The sequence below is a fragment of the Papilio polytes genome, unplaced genomic scaffold, assembly GCF_000836215.1.
Source record: "Papilio polytes unplaced genomic scaffold, Ppol_1.0 DF823731.1, whole genome shotgun sequence".
Classification (NCBI taxonomy): Eukaryota; Metazoa; Arthropoda; class Insecta; order Lepidoptera; family Papilionidae; genus Papilio; species Papilio polytes.
The window spans coordinates 5,160,018-5,179,118 of record NW_013525473.1 but is presented as its reverse complement, the minus strand read 5'-3'; the positions used below and the strand labels follow the sequence as shown (position 1 = coordinate 5,179,118).

Below are 19,101 nucleotides of genomic sequence, written 5' to 3'. Positions count from 1 at the left end.
CGCTTCTTCCACGACTTGCGCAGGCTGCCCAGCGTCGGCTTGCCCTCCTCCAGCCCCGCGTGCCGACACAGCCCGTTACTGCCAACAAATATCATATAATCTGTACTAATATGCAGAGGAAAGATTTGTATTTTTGTACGTATTAATGACTCAAAAACTACTGGGTCAATTACACAAATTCTTTCATCGTTAAAAAACTACATTTTCAGTAAGTAATAAATAATATAGGCTTTTTTTAATCATGCGGGAGAAGTCACGAGCAACAGCTAGTATCAAATAATTAAAGTAAAACCGCCTCTGAAATAACACATAATTATCCAAAACTAGCTGTTCTGACTTCGGTGGAATTAACAAATAAAATAAAAACATTATTTTTGTCATTTATTGCCATTGGGGGCTTTTATTAAATATTAAAAAATGTTGTTATTTAGTTGAACATAGCTTTTTATGGTGAAAGTCTTTTTTAAATTGGCCCAGTAGTTTTAAGTTATTTCAAATATTGTACATGGAGAAATTAATTTCGATATGTTAGTATTACCTGTCTCCATTCTCATGTACCTGCAGCCGCGACGCCCTAGTGCTGAGCGCGCGGCAGGTCTCCCGGATATTGTCTAGTATGCACACCAGCAGCTCGTGGGCGTCTTGTTGGCGATTTCCTACAATACATTTATAAAATACAAGATATTCAAAACTGTGTAATCTTACTGATATTAAGTTTAGATGGATGGATGGATGTTTGTTAGAGTTTATAACCTAAACGGCTTAATGGACCTTGATGTTATTTGGCATAAATGTATAGGGTAGCCTGGAAGAACACATAGGCTTGCTTTTTTTTAATTCCACACCCACGGAGTCGCGGGGAAAAGCTAGTTAAACATAATATCTTGAGAAGAATTCAAAGGTATGTGTGAATTTAACTAATCCTTACTAGATCAGAATTTATGATAACACTCTAATACTGGAATGTCATTAACTTAAGTGTCTGAAATGTTAAGATCATGCTTGAACTATATAAGAATAGGTTACTAAACTAGTATTATGAACGGAGGCATATAACATGGACAATCATTATCTTTCAAATGAAGTACATAATTATTTTAATTACACCATAATGAGTCTATTTTTAACTTCAAAGTATTTTGATTTAATAATATGTTAGTGTTACTATGTACAGTCAGTTGCATAAATATGTATACAGTTACAAAACTTTATAATCTTATATAGGACTGTTTGCAAATAGTATGCGTCTTACTTCTTACTAATATTATAAATGCGAAAGTTTAGATGGATGGATGTTTGTTAGCGTTTGTAGCCTAAAGTAAATTTCCATGAAATTTGACACAGGTTTAGAGCATAGTCTGGAAGAACACATAGGCTACTTTTTAACCCGGGAATAGTTACGGTTCCCGTGGGATTCATTAATTTAGTTTTTTAATGTTCACTCGATCATTGTGCAACGGTTCAACATGTCTTATTTAAATTTGGCACAGATATAAAATAAAGTCTGGAGTACACATGAAATACGCTTCATCCCAGAGAAATCTCCGGTTCCCGAGGGATACGTAGCTTTTTGTAATTTATATAGTTCGTATGTTTTCTAATACCACGCGGACGAAGTCGCGGGCAACAGCTCGTGTATACATATTTGTTAAACCAAAGTCATAGTTTCTGAAATTTTACAATTGTCTGTATAATATATAATACAATATGTATACAGCTGACTGTACCAGTGAAATAATTTGCATATCACTTGGTCAGAATTTGTAAGTTAATTATTATGTAATTTTAGAAATATTGTGGCTATTAGGAAGCATGTTAGAACTAAGGCCAAGGTTTATCGAATTAATAATAGTTTAATTAACTTAATTTTAAGTATTAATGCTTGGTATGATGTTTTATTATAGCTTACAAGTCATACTTAGTTACGTAATGTGTGAACATTTTATATGGCTTCTGTCAACGCTTGGAGTTTGCAATGTCAATGTTATTTACTTTGGTGCAACTTTACGTAATTTTATATAAAAAGTGAATCTAGAAAACATTATGAAGTGTATAAAAAATTGTATCCAATTTAAAGGAATAAAATACATAACTAAATGAAAAAAATGTCAGATGAAGAAAAAACTAAAACTACTTTGTATTCATAGACTTTCTAAACTTACCCTCAAATGTAGAATTAACATCTCTGAGTGCGGCAAGAAAGGCATCTGCAGCATAAGGCTCTGGACTTCCATCTCCCGAGCCGCTGTTGAGGCATTTGCTCTCCGCTGCTCGGAGATTTAAATATGTTTCATGCAGCTTCTCCGTAGCAATCTTAAATAAAATTATTGTTAATCAAACTATGTAAATGAAAGAAGATAGACATTTAGACATGATAAAGCTTAGCTTTGTAAGTTGAGGAAAGATTAGTATTTTTTTTTTTTTTGTATATATTGGAATAATGCAAAAACTAGACAGAATCATAAATTTATGACCATTATAAAGGTAAGGTTAACTTATCTGTAAGTAACATAGACCACATTTATATTTTTTTTAATTTCATGCAGCCCAAGTTGCTAGCAACACTCTTTTATATTAGTTAAAACTATCCTATACATTATAGTAATTATTACACATGTAAATTCCAGTTAGAAAACAGTTCAATTTATCTAATCTTGATCTACAATAAGCAAATTCATCCAAAGCATCCAATATGATAAACCCATCACTCAACTCTGACAGATATTTAGTTAACATTTTTATCATACAAGATAAAAATTATTGTATAACTTTCAATTTTGAACACAGAAGAGACAAACAAGTTGATAATGTGATGCAAGAATTTGAACATTTATACTAGATTTGATATCACTAAGTACCACATGTGATGAGGCCTGTTTCCTATTGATTATTTTTTACTACAAATGGACAACAGCGAGGATCTACATGACATTGCCAGCATATAAAAGTTTCCCCTTATATATACTCACAGTAGGCTAGTAATTTAGTTTATTTACACTTGTATGTATTATTTTGCTCAAGTATAAAAATAAATTTTCACAGTTCATATATATTTTGTTAAAATTAGTAACAAGATTACTAGCCTAATGTGAGATATGCATTACTCTACAAATAGAAGTTTGCGTATCCTTAACAGAATAGAGAAGGGGATGTCTATGAACAATATATCTTCTCTTCCTAAACATCTCTTCAATTACTGTATTCACTAAAAGTAATTATGATAAAAATGTTTCTGTACTTCTGATTTATTTGAATTTCTTTTACACTAACCTGTATTTTACTTTTCCCAGCGCTATTATCAGATTGTCCTAAAGACAGTAAGTCCTTACTGCTCCATGATCTGGTCCCTGATGATGCTAAACCTGCAGCACTTCGGCCTAATGATGAACTCTTTAATCTGATGCTACCTAATTTCTGCTCCACACTTGCCAAATCTGATACCAGATGGTGTAGATTGTGGAGAAACCGAGGTGCATACCTTGAATAAAGAGGTTTTGAATAAGATAATTGATGAACAATTGAATTATTTTACAAATATTATAAAGAGGAAAGATTTATATTTTTGGAATTTTTTATGTATCTCAAAAACTACTGGACAAAATTCAAAAATTCTTGGACTATTAAAAAGCTATGTTATCACTGAGTAATATAGGCTATATTTTTACTACTTTTTTTTAATTTCAGATGAGCAGTCACAAGCAACAGCTAGTAGATATAAGATAATAACAATGTTAGTCATAGTATGTTAAAAAGTGTATGTATAAATGTGCATTTTAAAAACAAAAATATATGTCCTGTAAGAAAAAAATCCCAACCCTCAATGGGTTGCTTGACTATAATTCAGTTACTCCTATTTTTGGGCAGACTGAGCCTCTAGTGGCATAATATTGAGGTAATGATGTATAAAATATTTAAAGAATTACATACCTTAGTGTATAAAGTACACTATTTAGAAAACAAGTGTTCCCCAAGTTAGACAGAGTAGCAATAGGGGCTTTCCACTGTGTCCCTCCCCCATACTGATTGTCTGCTTGGTGATGGCCATTCAACATGGCAGCGTTGCCAATTGGCTTTGCTAATACTATCAGCTTGCTATCTAAAAAAACACTTCAATTAGTACCATTCAAAACAAATTTATATATACGTCATTTAAAGTTCAGCAATTAACAAAATATTGGCTATAAAACTAATACTAAAGAATATTTATGGCTATGGCTAAATCTTACTTCTTGAATCTTTTCAGATTAAAAAACAAAAAATAAAATGTTACGTATTGATTGTACTTACCGGCAAGTTTCGGAGTTTCCGATAATGGTTTTAGTTTCTTTGCAGCATTCAAAGTATTTAGATACGTGCTGTTAAGTCCTCTCTTTAAGGGCTTATTCTCCTTATTGTCGAACACTTTAAGAGAGCTAGAAATACCTTTCGAAATCACAGGTCTTTTATTTTCGTCGTTCAAATATGTAGCATTATTCCTGTTTAGGGATAATGTAAATTTAGATTTTTCAACACCTTTTTTCGTTCCTGACACAGGATTAACTGGCATCTTCAGGATACCTGTAACAGATGTTATTAAATTAGGAGAAAAAAATAGTGGTTATTTTTTTACCACATAAGCTCGGTCAAGGATGTCGGGGCATTACACTTGATCTAAAATACTTACGTCAAAGATTTTAATACGCGCATTGACTTACATTCTATACTGTAAGGCAATGTAATTCAAAATATAAAAACTAGATAATTAAGCAAGTATTGAGAAAAAATAACCGCGAATATTCCCATTCGTAATAGACGGCCATATTCGTCATAAATTGTGTAATGGTTGCTGGGATATGTCAAAGAGTAAGTAGTGATGAATGACAATCCATAGACATAGTGAATGTGAAAAGCGGTAATCGGTAACATTTAATTTCGTTGAAGTTCGGAATTAAATGTAAAACTATCGTACTTATTTGTAAAATATTGTATATGTAGGTAACTTATCTTATAATGAACTTCGTTAACTAAATAACTCAATTGAAATATGATTCAAGTAAGGGTCCAGAGATGGCGCAATTATTGTTCTGGTGTTGTCTATTAAAATGAGCATGTATGAAAATAAGAGTAATTTTCAATAAAATTAAAAGATCTAAGTACTTATTGATTCTAACGCATAAAAGCTAAATTTATGTAGACAATATGCTTATTTAGTCAATTTTGTGTAATCATAATACAAAGATAGAATGAATTTCGTAAGATGTAAAACGTAATACCTGTTGTAACATAAGAATCTTCTCTTAATGACATTTAGTAATTACAACCACAGCAATTCCCTTTTACGGAATCATAAACAGTACATAATAAAACTGAATGGTATGTGTTGTCTTTGAAAGTGTTATCGACAATTAGGTTTTGTTAAACCTTATTCCAAATCTCTTTACCTCTTGTCATTTTCTAGCTCGTAATTTGTTGTTCTCTAGTATTCCAATCAATGATTGGCGAATCATTTAGAAATTTTTATTTAGGGACAGAGGCATGCACGAAGCGTAAAACGAATTGTGTTGTCATGGGCAAAATGTTTCGCTTTTGTATGATATTTTTCGCTGTATTTAACGCCCAAGAGCACTGCACAAAATGTAATTCTTATCAAAATTGATACCTACACTTGTACTAGAACTTGCCTAGAACTAGAAGAGAGAGAATATAAATATACAAATACTTTTATTGATTAATAATACTATAAAATTTTCCAAGAAGCTAGGGAAAGTTGCGTTCACTGCCCATGTTAATTAACTTTATGGAAATTTGCAAAGACTTGGTCATTCCCCGCGGGTTTCCATACTTATAAATTCACTTAAAATGCTGCCATTAATTTATTTTTTTAATTTAATCGAACTTTTTATAGCAAAAAAATACCGCTTAATACTATCCGACAAGTAACTAAATTTAAAATAATGCGTCTATAATATTAAATTAAAATTTACTATAAATTTAAGTAGTTTTTGACGATAGTAAATTAATATTCGTTATCGAAAATATACACAATGAAAAACGATAAATAAAACAAACTAAGTGTTCAATAAAAATTCTAAAACATCATATTATAAACCTTATTCTTTTGTGAATAATAATTTTATAGTATTATCTGAAAGTGCTTTATATTTTAAGAGCTATAGATAAAATTGTCAATGTAGTACAGGTTGTATTGTTACAGCTGAGAGCGACTGATTTTATGATTATGGAGAAAATTAACTTATGAATGCAGATTACAGTTTATTACGAAGTCATTAAAGTTTGTAAATTAGATGTACTCGTATATATATTTCTAAGCAATAACGTTAGTAGTGATATATTAAATAGGGATGGCAAGAAAGTTTATGAGAATATTCGTATCGGATCGAAAAAAATTGTATTATAATTGTGCGGCTCTATCTGCCGTAAAGTACACCGAAAAATCTCTTAGAAATATTTCCGATATTGTTACCGATACCGATATACCGATACTTTCTCGCAAATTTTCGTGCTTCCCTATTCACACAGTTAAATAGAACAAGTATTTCTTTCAAATAAAATTGTAGAATTATGTAGATACAAAATCTTATTAATTAAAAATAATAAAGGTAACCTAAATTAATTAAAAATTACAAAATTAAGTTACAAAGTTGTTCCTTACAATTTAATTACAATTGTATGCACTAAACTACTTAATTGATCAGCGCGAGTGACTAAGCAAACTCAATTATACATCCAGTAATTGTTTCCCTAAATTGGCGTCCAATTATTGTTTCATTTCATGTAAAAGCCATCCTTATATAAAGTAATTATTCGTTATCTAAAATCTCAAGTATAATATCATAGAATTAAATAACTAGCTGTTCCCGTGTGGCATCATCCGCATGAAAATATGAAAATTTTATTTTATTGTTTACATTTGTCAAATGTTCAATAGCAAATGTCAAAATGACATGACATGACAAACCTTGGCAATCTTGGTTCCTTAATGTTGGCAGCAACTTATGGTCTCTTTCCCAAATTAGGGTTTTTATCCAAAATATTTACCCCCTAAGCTCAATGGCGTGAAAATATATAGCCTAAAGCGTGACATAACTGTAAGGCTTATTGTTAAAAATAGAATTATTCAACAATATGCTGTAATTGCTGACACCTTAGGCAACAAAGAAGTGTGTGTTTACACATTATTATAATAGTATATAGATAACCTTTAAAATTGACAAATATGTACGACTTCGCATAGATCGCGATGCAACGTTTTTGATTTTATGAAACCATTCACAATTCAAAATTGATAGATACCGATGGGCACGGTTGCTGTTTCGATTTATTTGAGCGTATTTTACGACTGTACTGTTTAAATTACAGACCGAATAAAATTGGCTCGTAAAAGTACAGCTAGGGAACTCCCTACAAAGGTTTATTCATTCTCACGGGGATAGTCCATTTCGTTAATTAAAATGGTTTAACTATAAGTATGGGTGCGGATAATTATAAATAAGATACAGAATTAATATTATGAAGAGGAAAGATTTGTATTTTTGTATGTATTAAAATAATTCAAAAATAGGCCGATTTCAAAAACTCCTGTTATCAATGACTAATGCAGGCTATACGTTTTATTATTTTTCAATTTCACGCGGGCGAAGTCGCAAGCAACTGCTAGTTAGAAATAACACTTATAATAATAGAAATAATTCTCTTTGTTTAAATGTAGAGTATACTTAGTTTTTATTCGCATCCAATTACGTTATATTCAAGTAGCGTCAAGTGCATTTCGTTAGTCGACAGAATGTTCTTAATTCTTTGTTCCATTTTCACTTTTCTTGTTATTTGAAGTTATTATAGAAATATCACGATCATAATTCCATTATCATTCCTGTCCTTATTCTTATGGGGATTTAGCAAAATAGGTTTACGTCTAAATTAAAAAAAAATCAATGCTTTATGAATTTTTATTTATGAAACTAGATTCTTTTAAAGTGGAGACAAACGAGTAGCGGATTGTCTAATGTTATTTGATCCGACGCCCACGGACAACGCCAAGGGAACAGCAAACGCGTTACCAGCCTTGAAGGAAGGAGTACGCTTTTGGGAGTTATAAATTTACTATATTGAATGATAATCTTTTGTAAACCAAAAATAGAGAAAATTAAAGCTTTTCATAATAACCTGGTATCCAGAGAAGTCTCCTGCAATTTAATAACATATGAAAATGAGGTAACAAATTATAAGGCAATTTATAACGGGATTCAAATTGGATTGGGGCAGATTTAATTGATTTGGTGGGCACGTTGCCTGCTTCACGATTCATTGGACCAGATTTTATGACGTGAGGGTTCTCATTTCAATTTAAGACGTATTATTCTGTTCAAAGGACTACAAATGAACATAATACACAAGGATTTATCCAACTAACATACTAGCTTTCGCCCGCGATTCCGTCCGCGTTTAATTAAAAAAATAAAAGCGAGTAGCCTATGTGTTCTTCTAGACTATCCTCTACATCTGTATCAAATTTCATAGAAATGCGTTCAGCCGTTTAGGCTACAAACTCTAACAAACATCCATCCATCTAAACTTTCGCATTTATAATATTAGTATAATTAAATTATAGAGACAAAGTAGTGTAAAAAGCGAGGTTCCAATGTTTTAATCCTAAACAACACAGAGCGTTGTGTTTGCAAATATCTTCGTATTAAATTGCAAATTTATTTAATAGCCGATTTGCATGTTTATACTACGTCATACTTCCAGTATATTTTTCAGCCTTGAATAAATGTAGATTTGCTCTTAACTTTTACTGACGGCTCATGAAAACGTCTAAGTGAGAAGGTTCGCAGTAATTTAATGTTCTGAGTCGGGGACGGGATTAAAAGGGTCAGCGAACTTCTCGGTTACTATTTAAACAACAATAATTTCTATAGCGATATTGAAATAAGAGAGACGCCATTAGCGGTATACTAAATTATATTTGTTGAATCATCATATTGTACACGTAGTTTTTATGTATTGTTGAGAATTAAACGATTTATTCCATGTTAGTTATCTTTTTATTCATCTCCCTGACTTAACAACAACACGTTCCCATGGTAACCGCTTACATTTTTATATCCAAAGAGTATCAAAATGATAAAACATGTCACAAATTAAAAAGCTAATTATCAAAGAATATTTACACGTAACAGTATGTTAAACAATAGTATGACGACGCTAGTTAACTGCTAGAAATAAGTATATTCCTTCGAATTCTACATTCAACTATTATTAACTAGCTTTCGCCCACGACTCCGTCCGCGTGGATTAAAAAAAAATAAACAAAACTAAGTGTTCTACGAGATTATCCTCTACTTTTATACCGAATTTCATCGAAATTCGTTTAGCCGTTTAGGCTACAAACTATTAAACATCCATCCATCCGACTAAACTTTCGCATTAGTAGTATTAGTATGAATGAAATTATTTTTCTTAACATTTGTTTTAGCGCAACTAAACTGTGAACATAATTTATATGTCCTGCGTGTCTGCTTACAGCAAATGCTTGCATAATTCCTTCTATTGGTTTAATTTCAATCAACATTTCACTATTTAAGGCAATAGAAAGATGGTAATTATTCTTTCACAAACGTGACTGAATTTCTTAAAAATGTTATAAATTACAAGCGATTTACGAACGTGGATTTATTTACTTTAATTCACATTCTTGGAAACTCCTATTTCCGCAGCCTAAGTTCAAAGTTAAAGCATTAATACGATAGTGACGTACGTAGATTTAATAAATGAACCTTGTAACGTTTTCGATGGAAACTTGTAAATAGTGTGGCTATAATTATAGTTATCTATCCTTATCTATACTTAATATAATAAAGCGTAAACACACACTTCTTTGTTGCCTAAGATGTCAGCAATCACAGCATATTTTTGAATAACTCTTTTTTTTAATAAAAAGCCTAACTCTTACGACACGCTTTAGGCTATATATTTTCACGCCATTAAACTTACGGGTAAATAATTTGGATAAAAACCCTAATGTGATAAAGAGACCATAAATTGCTGCCAACATCAAGAAAGCAAGATTGCCAAGGTTTGTAATATTGTTTCGTTATTTGACAAATGTAAATAACAAAATACAATTTTCATAATTCCATGCGGATGAAGCCGCACGGGAACAACTAGTCTATTTGTATTATAGAAGAAATATAGTTTATCCTGGAGGGCAAAATCCTGGTGCGTCGATCCTACTGGAGTCAAGTAAGGGAGGGGAGATGATGACTTATAAAGAGGAAAGAAGATTCTTGTATGTAATGAATGAACTCAAAAAATACTGCTCTGATGTATAAAATTCTTTCACAATTAGAGAGCCACATTATACCTGAGTTACATAGGCTATCTATTTCTATTTTTTTTAATGCGCGCGGACTGTTGCGAGAAACAGTTATATAATAAAAGGAAATGTAGAGATATCTTTTTGATCCAAATTAAACCTTAGAATATTTCTTGGATCAATTTTTTTGAATTGAGAAAATTATCAATAAGCTGTGCTTTGCATTAAGATGGCTTTTTATAGGTTAATTCAATATAAAATTTAAACAAAGTTAAAATATTTCCAAGCCAAAGGAAACTTTTAGTTAAGAACTCCGCCAAGTACGTTGGCTGTTTTATAATATTCTTTTTAAAATCGAGTAAAATGGAGCAGACGCGATTGGAGAGAGTTCTTTACAAATCGGATTTCATATAAAACTAAGTTTTTGATTCAGTTTGATACGCTATTCTGATGCGGTTTTAAACAGATATTCTAGAAAAGTCGAGAATGCTCTCAGAATTTTATAGCCAGAACTGTATAGACGGTGTGGTTGCGAATAAATTTATTCAACTAGCTACTTAATACTACGTAAACTGGAAACTTCTTAAAAAAGCTTACTATTTTTATTTTAACAACGATATACTTTTAAGAACACAATGCATTTTAGGATATTTTAGGTTAGTTTTTAGAACTACAAGGATTTACTATGGTATAAGATAAAAAAAAGTATAGTTAGACACTGTTTAGTTAAACACGTGTTTAAGGTCTTAAATGATGAAGTGTTCTTAAATTGGTGAGCAAATGTTTTAGTTAAATGACGTAACTAATAGTCAAGCAACCCCCACAGTTAGTCTTTTCATGGTCTTTAAATTTAATAATGGCCGAATCTCTCCACAACATATACTAAAACCAGCTGTTCCCGTGCGGCTTCATCCACATGAAGTTATGAAAATTTTTTTAATACATTGATAGTAAATGTCAAAATGACATGACATGACAAACCTTGGCAATCTTGCTTCCTTGATGTTGCCAGCAACTTATAGTCTCTTTCCTACATTGAGCTTTTATCCAAAATATTTACCCCCTAACTTTAAGTGCGTGAAAATATATAGCCTAAAGCGTGATGTAAGTGTAGGGCGTTTTATGAAAAAAAGAATTATTCAAAAATATGTTGTAATTGCTGACATCTTAGGCAACAAAGAAGTGTGTGTTTACGCTTTATTATAATAGTATAGATGTGCCACCCAGTCTCCTTTATTGCGTAAAAGCACTTATATTACGACGGTTACAAACCCGCGTAACAATAAAATCAAAATAAACGTGTCCACTTTGCCTCAAATAACATAAAATCGAGGCTTGGAAGACGTAAAATTCGTGTTGAATTTTACTTTCATTTTCTATTTCCAATAAGTTGTCATATGAAAGTCATTTTGTGGATAAATCGAGTCAATTTCCTTGAGCACACGCGCGGCCGCCGCCATTCGAACCGCATTAGCTACCAGCACATTCAGTAAACGATGGCTACTGACCGCTTACTATGTTAGCCTACACATAAATATTATGTATGTACATTAATTCAGAATTTACTGCAAGTGTTAGAATCACGTTTTCATTGATTTGATTTGGTACTAGCATCATCCACTTGCCCTTATCCCTTACGGAGGTTCAGCACAGTATGTGCTGCTCTTCCATACATCTCTATCAGCCGTCATATCTGAATCCACTCCTTTCTTAAGCATATCCTCTTTCACACAATACATCCATACTAGCGTTCGAACGAAACTTCGTCAGTGCGTATTTACGTCACGATTATATCCGTGACAGTTGAGCAGTTGACAGCGTATTCGTGAGGTCATTGACAAAAAAATGGAAGAGATTTGTTGGTGTACTTTACGGTAGTGCGCCGCACAAATCTAATACTTCTGTCGATGAAGTTACCAACACGGCAATATTCGTTTATTGACCTTTAGTACAGAGAATATATTGACGCTTTCATAATCTATCTATACTATGTATCTATTGTCTATCTATATTATAATAAAGCGTAAACACACACTTCTTTGTTGCCTAAAATGTCAGCAATTACAGCATATTTTTGAATAATTTCTATCTTAATGAAAAGCCCGACACTTACGTCACGCTTTAGGCTATATATTTTCACGCTAATAAATTTATAGGGTAAATATTTTGGATAAAAACCCCAATGTGGGAAAGAGACCATAAATTACTGCCAACATCAAGAAAGGAAGGTTGCCATGGTTTGTTATAATGTCATGTCACTTTGACATTTGCAATTGATAATTATACAAATGTAAACAATAAAATGAAATTTACACAATTTCATGCGGATGAAGCCGCACGGTAACATCTAGTACATTTAATAAAATTGCAGTATCTGTAATGACAAAAGAAAAATATCAGATTTCGGGAAGATGATATATTTGCGTTACTGATAACTAAAATCGCATTTAATATTTTTTTGTCTGTCTGTTTGTCCGCAAGCCACGTTTGTTCCGTGCAATCTCCGAAACGGCTGGACCAAACATAGATGGCATATTATAGGCTATCGATAAAGCCATACGTATACTGGTATTATGCCAACAGATCCCAAATCAAATTGCAATTAGGAATTTTTCAATCAATCTCGTTAAGCTTTGACATTTTTTATTATATTTAACGTAAAAGTGTATTTGTAAAAGATCGTGAACGATTAGTGTCTATGGTGCGTCGGTTAATTGCGAGGAATTAATTAAATTTGTAACACGGAGCTTCAGGCAAAAGACCTTCGACCCCTCATTTTATCCAGCGGGATTAGAAGGGTTAGTGAAATCGTTTGACATTTATTATATACAAGCTTTATTTGCGGCTCTGCTCTTTGTTTTCTAAATACATAAATAAAATAGGCTCTATGTTAATTGATATTTTTAATACAAATTTTAATAACTAATTTCGCATTGGAAGACTTTAAATACAAATCAATTTGTTAAAGTTCGTTTTCTCCAGTGTATAGCGTCAGTGTATAACAGCCCTTAGTTAAGACTAAGAGCTGTTATACACGGACGTTGTACGTTGACATAAGTGTCTTAATCATTTGTTTTTTATAAACAAGTTAGACATTGTTGTTGTATTACGACTATACCAAAATAAACACTTACCGATTTACTTGTCTATATTTTTACTAATATTATAAAGAGGAAAACTTTTTTTGATTGTAATGAAAATCCCAAAATCTATTAGGCCGATTTCAAAAATTCTTTCACTGTTAAAAAGTTACGTTGTCAATAACATTGGCTATATTTTATATTGTTTTTTAATATCACGCGGACAGAGTCGCGGGCGAAAGCTAGTTAAAAATATGAGTAAAATATATCTAGAAATATAAGCTAGTAAAAGTCCGCTTACATGAAGCCAGAACATAGTTTTGAACTTTTATATTATCTTCACTAGATCGCACAACTTCACCAACTATTAGCTAATAGCTATTAACTATTAGCTAGCCCCCCAACTTTACTTAATACTTTTGTCTATATCACTCTCCAATTTTAAACATAATACACTGTTATAACCCGACTGTACTTACTACCAGAGTTATCTTAACCAATCATAGTTGTAATCCTACTAAGGGAGTACTTAGTGTAGATTAAAATGAGACATAAAGCCAAGTGATTGTTATAACTATTTCAGTATTTTATAGTTTTGATTGCGGCAACCCAAAACTTAATATTGAATGTAAAGAGTGTTACTTCACGTTTCATTAATCTTTGCCTTCTAAGATCACAATAGACTGTCACCAAAAGACGACAGTGGAAATGACACTTTATCATCAGTTGTTATTACTTTAGGAAAGTAAAGAACTCTTGAAGACACTTCATCTCTTCCCATTTTGACTTTGAACATTACATTTGAACAATTAGATAAAAATAAAGATAGGTTTATTTCCCTTATAACAAAATACAAAATTTAATATATACGTAAACTAACAAAATGGGAAATATAGATATAAAAATTCCTTATTAATTAGGTCTTAGATTTAAGGGTCTTCTAATATGTAGGGTCTTCTTTTTGTATTTGTTTTAACTGACTCGAAACCAAATTAAAAACATCTGACTGCACCCGTCTGACATTTCGCGCTCGTTACATAAGTTTTTTTTTTAATAATATAAGGTGGCAAACGAGCAAGCGGCCACCTGAATCCACCGAAATGGAAAGCGACCGCTGCCCATAAACATCCGCAATTGTTGATGCGTTACCTACCTTTGATTGACGGAGGAGGAGACGCACCTAAAGAGGATATTTCCCCTTCCTATGCGTCTCCTCCACCGTCAAATCCACTTTTCCTTCCCACCCTCTCCTCTTAAGAAAAAGGTGGAAAGGGAAAGGGACTAAAATCAGGCCTTGTTCAGTTCTAACTGAGAGTTCTAACTGAACAGAAAAACTCTTCATTTTCAAGTCGCTTAACAATGGAAAAACATAGTTGTGAATATTTTTTTTTTGATGCCATAACAATAAACATATTATCATCTTGAAACAATATTTTGTTTCTGCTTCAACTGTTGCTAAATAGAATTTGCTCGAGCTCTTAAAAAACAAAGCAAAGACTGAAAATGTCGACTAGAACAACTTTTTAATTAAAATAGAATGAAATTGCATTTGAATAATGCTTTAAAAATGTATACGGCCGAGAACTAAATGCTGTTGTCACGGAACGCTAGCTTTGTTTAGATTTTACATTTCTAAATGGATTTTACATTTTGTTTTGTAAAATTACTAGTACTAGTGGTCACGTAGTGATCGATATAAAATGATTTATGATGATCTGAAATTGAAAATGATTTATTGGTGTTCCAATAGATTAAACAAGTTATCCTGAAGTAGATACTCCCGTTTAAGTATCCGATAGGTACTTGTGATAGGAAGTCTGTTCTTTCGTGTAACACAATATGTTGTATACACACACAATCTATATACGAGTATTATACAAAACAAAATACAATCAAATTAACTTGAAATGTATACAAAAGTTATATAATACGAGCTGTTGCCCGCGACTTCGTACGCGTGGTATTAGAAAACATACAAACTAAATAAATTACAAAAAGCTACGTATCCCTCGGGAACCGGATATTTCTCGGAGATGAAGCTTATCCCATGTGTACTCCAGACTTTGTTTTATATCTGTGCCAAATTTCAATAAGATATGTTGAACCGTTGCAGAATGATCGAGTAAACATTAAAAAACTAAATTAATGAATCCCACGGGAACCGTAACTATTCCAGAGATAAAAAGTAGCCTATGTGTTCTTCCAGATTATGCTCTAAACCCGTGCCAAATTTCATGGAGATCAGTTCAGCCGTTTAGGCTACAAACGCTAACAAACATCCATCCATCTATCCATCCATCCATCCATCCATCTAAACTTTCGCATTTATAATATTAGTAAGAAGTAAGATTAGTAAGATAATTATTTTAATCAATTCTCCATTATAACTTTAACTGTGTTAATTTTCAAGTTAATCCGTTAGCGTCCTTTAAAAAAATGTTTTACCTACACATAGCAATAACATAATTATTTAGAACATATGAATGTCTTTTTTTTTATTTTTTAAATTCAATTGCATTAGACAGCATTATTCGATTTATTCATGATCGAGTCTGGTATGTTGGAAATGCGTTTAGCTTGCCCGATGGACCGGACTTTTATATTAAGAGCTCAAATAGTTCCGACTTCAATAAAAGTACTATTATTAGATTCTTTCCGGCACTAAAAGTGATATATGACAGCGTCACTAAGCTTTCGAAACCGATCGATTGTAAATTAATGTTTACTAGCTTTTGTCCGCGACTCTATCCGCGTAAAAAAAAACAAAAGTGAGTAGTTTATGTGTTCTTCCAAACTATCCTCTACGTCTATGCCGAATATCATCTAGATCCGTTAAGTCGTTAAGGCTGTTTAAACTGTTTATGTTAACTAAAAGCAATTAACATTTTTTCATTTTCTTGACCGATGTCCCAAACTGCTACTACGTAGCACCGACGTGATCTAGATATCGTGTTGACTCTACGGCGTAGCAGTGTCGTAGGAAGTTGCTACAGACAGAAGTTTTGAATTTTTATGTCTTCGCTTTTAATATTTGAATTGGCATCTACCTAACTTATTCTACTAGTAATCCATCACTATCTAAGATTATCTAAATTTAATGATGAATTGGGCAAAAAGTTTAATTGCTTCCTTTTATAATCGGGAGCAGTTGTTCGAAGTGCCGAAATTTTAATCGAATAGCCTCCGATTAATGAACTTTGAAAATTGAGATTTTAGAAATTGAATATTTTAGTAAACCACTTTTTTATCAAATTAGAGTAAAAGATTATGTTCTTGTTGATATTGTTATATTCTAATTGTTGAAACATCGCTAAACCTTTCTAACAGAAACAAAAAAATGTTTACAAATGTATTTAATGATTATTCTATTTCGTCCAAAAAAGTTCCAGCAGCGAATACGTCAACAAAGTTAAGGCTGCAAGTGTCGCGAGAGGGACTTGACAATTTATGGCGCAAGATAAGGCGACCCACATGCGGCCAAACTTATTACCATAGGCCACAGTTCGTGTCGGAAGCATCGTTAATGTCGGTTCCCACTGTCGAAAGATTTGTATAAACCTATTGTCATTATTACCTCATATGATTCTCAGATATGTGTGATGTATTAGATTATACTAACTACGCCCGAGACTCCGTCCGCGGGGAAGTAAAAAACAAAAGAAAAAGCCTATGTGTTCTTCCAGAACAACTTTTACATCTCTGCGAAATTTCACCGAAATCCGACTAACAGTTTGGACCAACTATAACAAACATCCTTCCATCTGAACTTTCGTGTTCATGATATTAGTAAGATGGGTGTAAAAGTTACTAGCATACTCATATCATTTGTCTATTTCTTGTTTATGGCTTTCCCTTAGCGGATTGGGCCAGTGTCGAGTGTTTAAATTTTAAAATTTAAATTTCGAACCAGAGTGACGTAAAACAATTTAAAAGAATATGCTGTGGTTGCTGACATCTTACGTCACAAAGTGTTGTGTGTTTACGTTTTATTATATTAGTGTAGATGACGATTTAAATATAATTTATGCAGTATCAGTGATTGTTTAATTTCCTTCCTGTTATTTGTATGAACATTTTTAACAGTGGTAGTGCCCGCTTTAACATCTTAGCACTGCAGGGCCGGCACGCCCGGTGTAATACCACGACCACACAGAAGACAGGCGTGAAATGGAACCAATGCCGTGTTTCGTCTGATGAGTGTGGTGCCGGAGGCCTAATTTAAAAATAGTCTTTTTCTCTTTATCACCCTTTTCTTATGAGAGGATGGGAAGGGGAAGTGGATTTGACGATGGAGGAGATGCATAGGAAGAGGAAATATCCTCTTTATGTGCGTTTCCTCCTCCGTCGGATAAGGGTAGGCGCATCTGCAATTGCAGATGTCTATGGGCAGCGGTCGCTTCGCCATTTTGGCGGATTCAGGTGGCCGCTTGCTCGTTTGCCATCTTATGTTATAAAAAAAAATCACCTTGTAACTGTATGTTCAAATTGACGTAATACGTACGTAAAACAAATTTTTAATTCTCTTATTTTCTTTGACCTAACAGAGCCTAAAACATGTTTTAGAACACACAAGACATTTAACATTGTTTGTATCTGAAATACAACTGGAAGTATTCTTTACGTAAAACATTTTGTCATAAATGAATATAGCAGTAGGTTCTCACAGCTGCACTCGCTATATCCGATTTGCTTATTCATGCATTCATTGAAAATATTTCCAGGTACGACGCTTATCTGTGTCATGTGATTTTATACTGTTTTCGAAGATATTACTCTACGGTGAGTCTCGTAATATATTAGAGATATATCTTTTATACGATATTGATAATCTTCAACATATTTTGAAATTCACGGTTACTCGTAGGCATTTGTTTTTTTTTAAATATCTTTTTTATTCTTATCGAAGTGATTTGTTACGGTTGTATTTGCGTAATAAGTAAAAACAAATGAAAATCATATGACTTTAATTTCAAATGAAAATAATAAAGCGATAAATAGTTTACGATGAAGTTATGCTTTGTTTCTGTTTAATGCCTTTCACGCTTTAAATGTTATTTTATCGTTGTGATTTTGTACGAGATAAATTTTGGTGTCACATTGTTTTTTACATAAAATTGACAACTCACAATTCACATTTGTTGAAATTTAACTATTTTTAGAACACTGAGAGACAAACGGTAATATTAATTTAAGAAAACCATAGAATTAGGAATAGCATAAACTTAAAAAATCTAAACTATGTCCATATTTATCGTGGCCTAACCGTGCAGGAAACGCATGTGGCGTTTTGCCAACAGATGTCGCAAGTTATGTTGTCCTGGTACATTCTTTCACGTAGCTGTTTTCAGTTTATCCGCTATCCAAATTCATTTTTCTTTAACTTATTACAAAATAAGCGATCAGTAAACGATAAGCTATAATTTGTCAAGTTTCATTAAGATTTTCATTAAAAAGGACGAAAGCCTCGTTGGAAAATATTAATGCATGACAGGTGAATATTATATGTCCGTATACCTAAGTTTTTTTTTATAGTTGAATGGGGCAAAGAGGGGATCGCTTAGTTTTTCTTTCTTCTTCTTCTTGCTTCGAGGCCCATGTATAATCTCCAGTACCTTAGACGGCTGGATTTATTTTTATTTTTCAAGATGGTACTCAGAATTTTGTTTCTTATAGGTGTTATTCGATTTGTTTTCTACAAACACGATA

At 32.5% G+C, this 19,101-nt stretch overlaps 1 protein-coding gene across 1 annotated transcript in view; it reads right to left on the bottom strand.

Moving 5' to 3' along the window:
* Positions 1–4,823, bottom strand: part of LOC106103514 — a 7,602-nt gene extending 2,779 nt beyond the window's left edge. The window contains exons 1-7 of the mRNA XM_013283293.1: positions 4,664–4,823; positions 4,288–4,557; positions 3,928–4,096; positions 3,271–3,478; positions 2,163–2,313; positions 539–656; positions 4–78 (exon numbers count right to left, since the gene is read on the bottom strand). Coding sequence (XP_013138747.1) covers positions 4–78; positions 539–656; positions 2,163–2,313; positions 3,271–3,478; positions 3,928–4,096; positions 4,288–4,546 — 980 coding nt within the window. The 5' untranslated portion in view covers positions 4,547–4,557; positions 4,664–4,823. The remainder of the gene's footprint in view (positions 1–3; positions 79–538; positions 657–2,162; positions 2,314–3,270; positions 3,479–3,927; positions 4,097–4,287; positions 4,558–4,663) is intronic.
* Between the last annotated feature and the right edge of the window lie 14,278 nt (positions 4,824–19,101).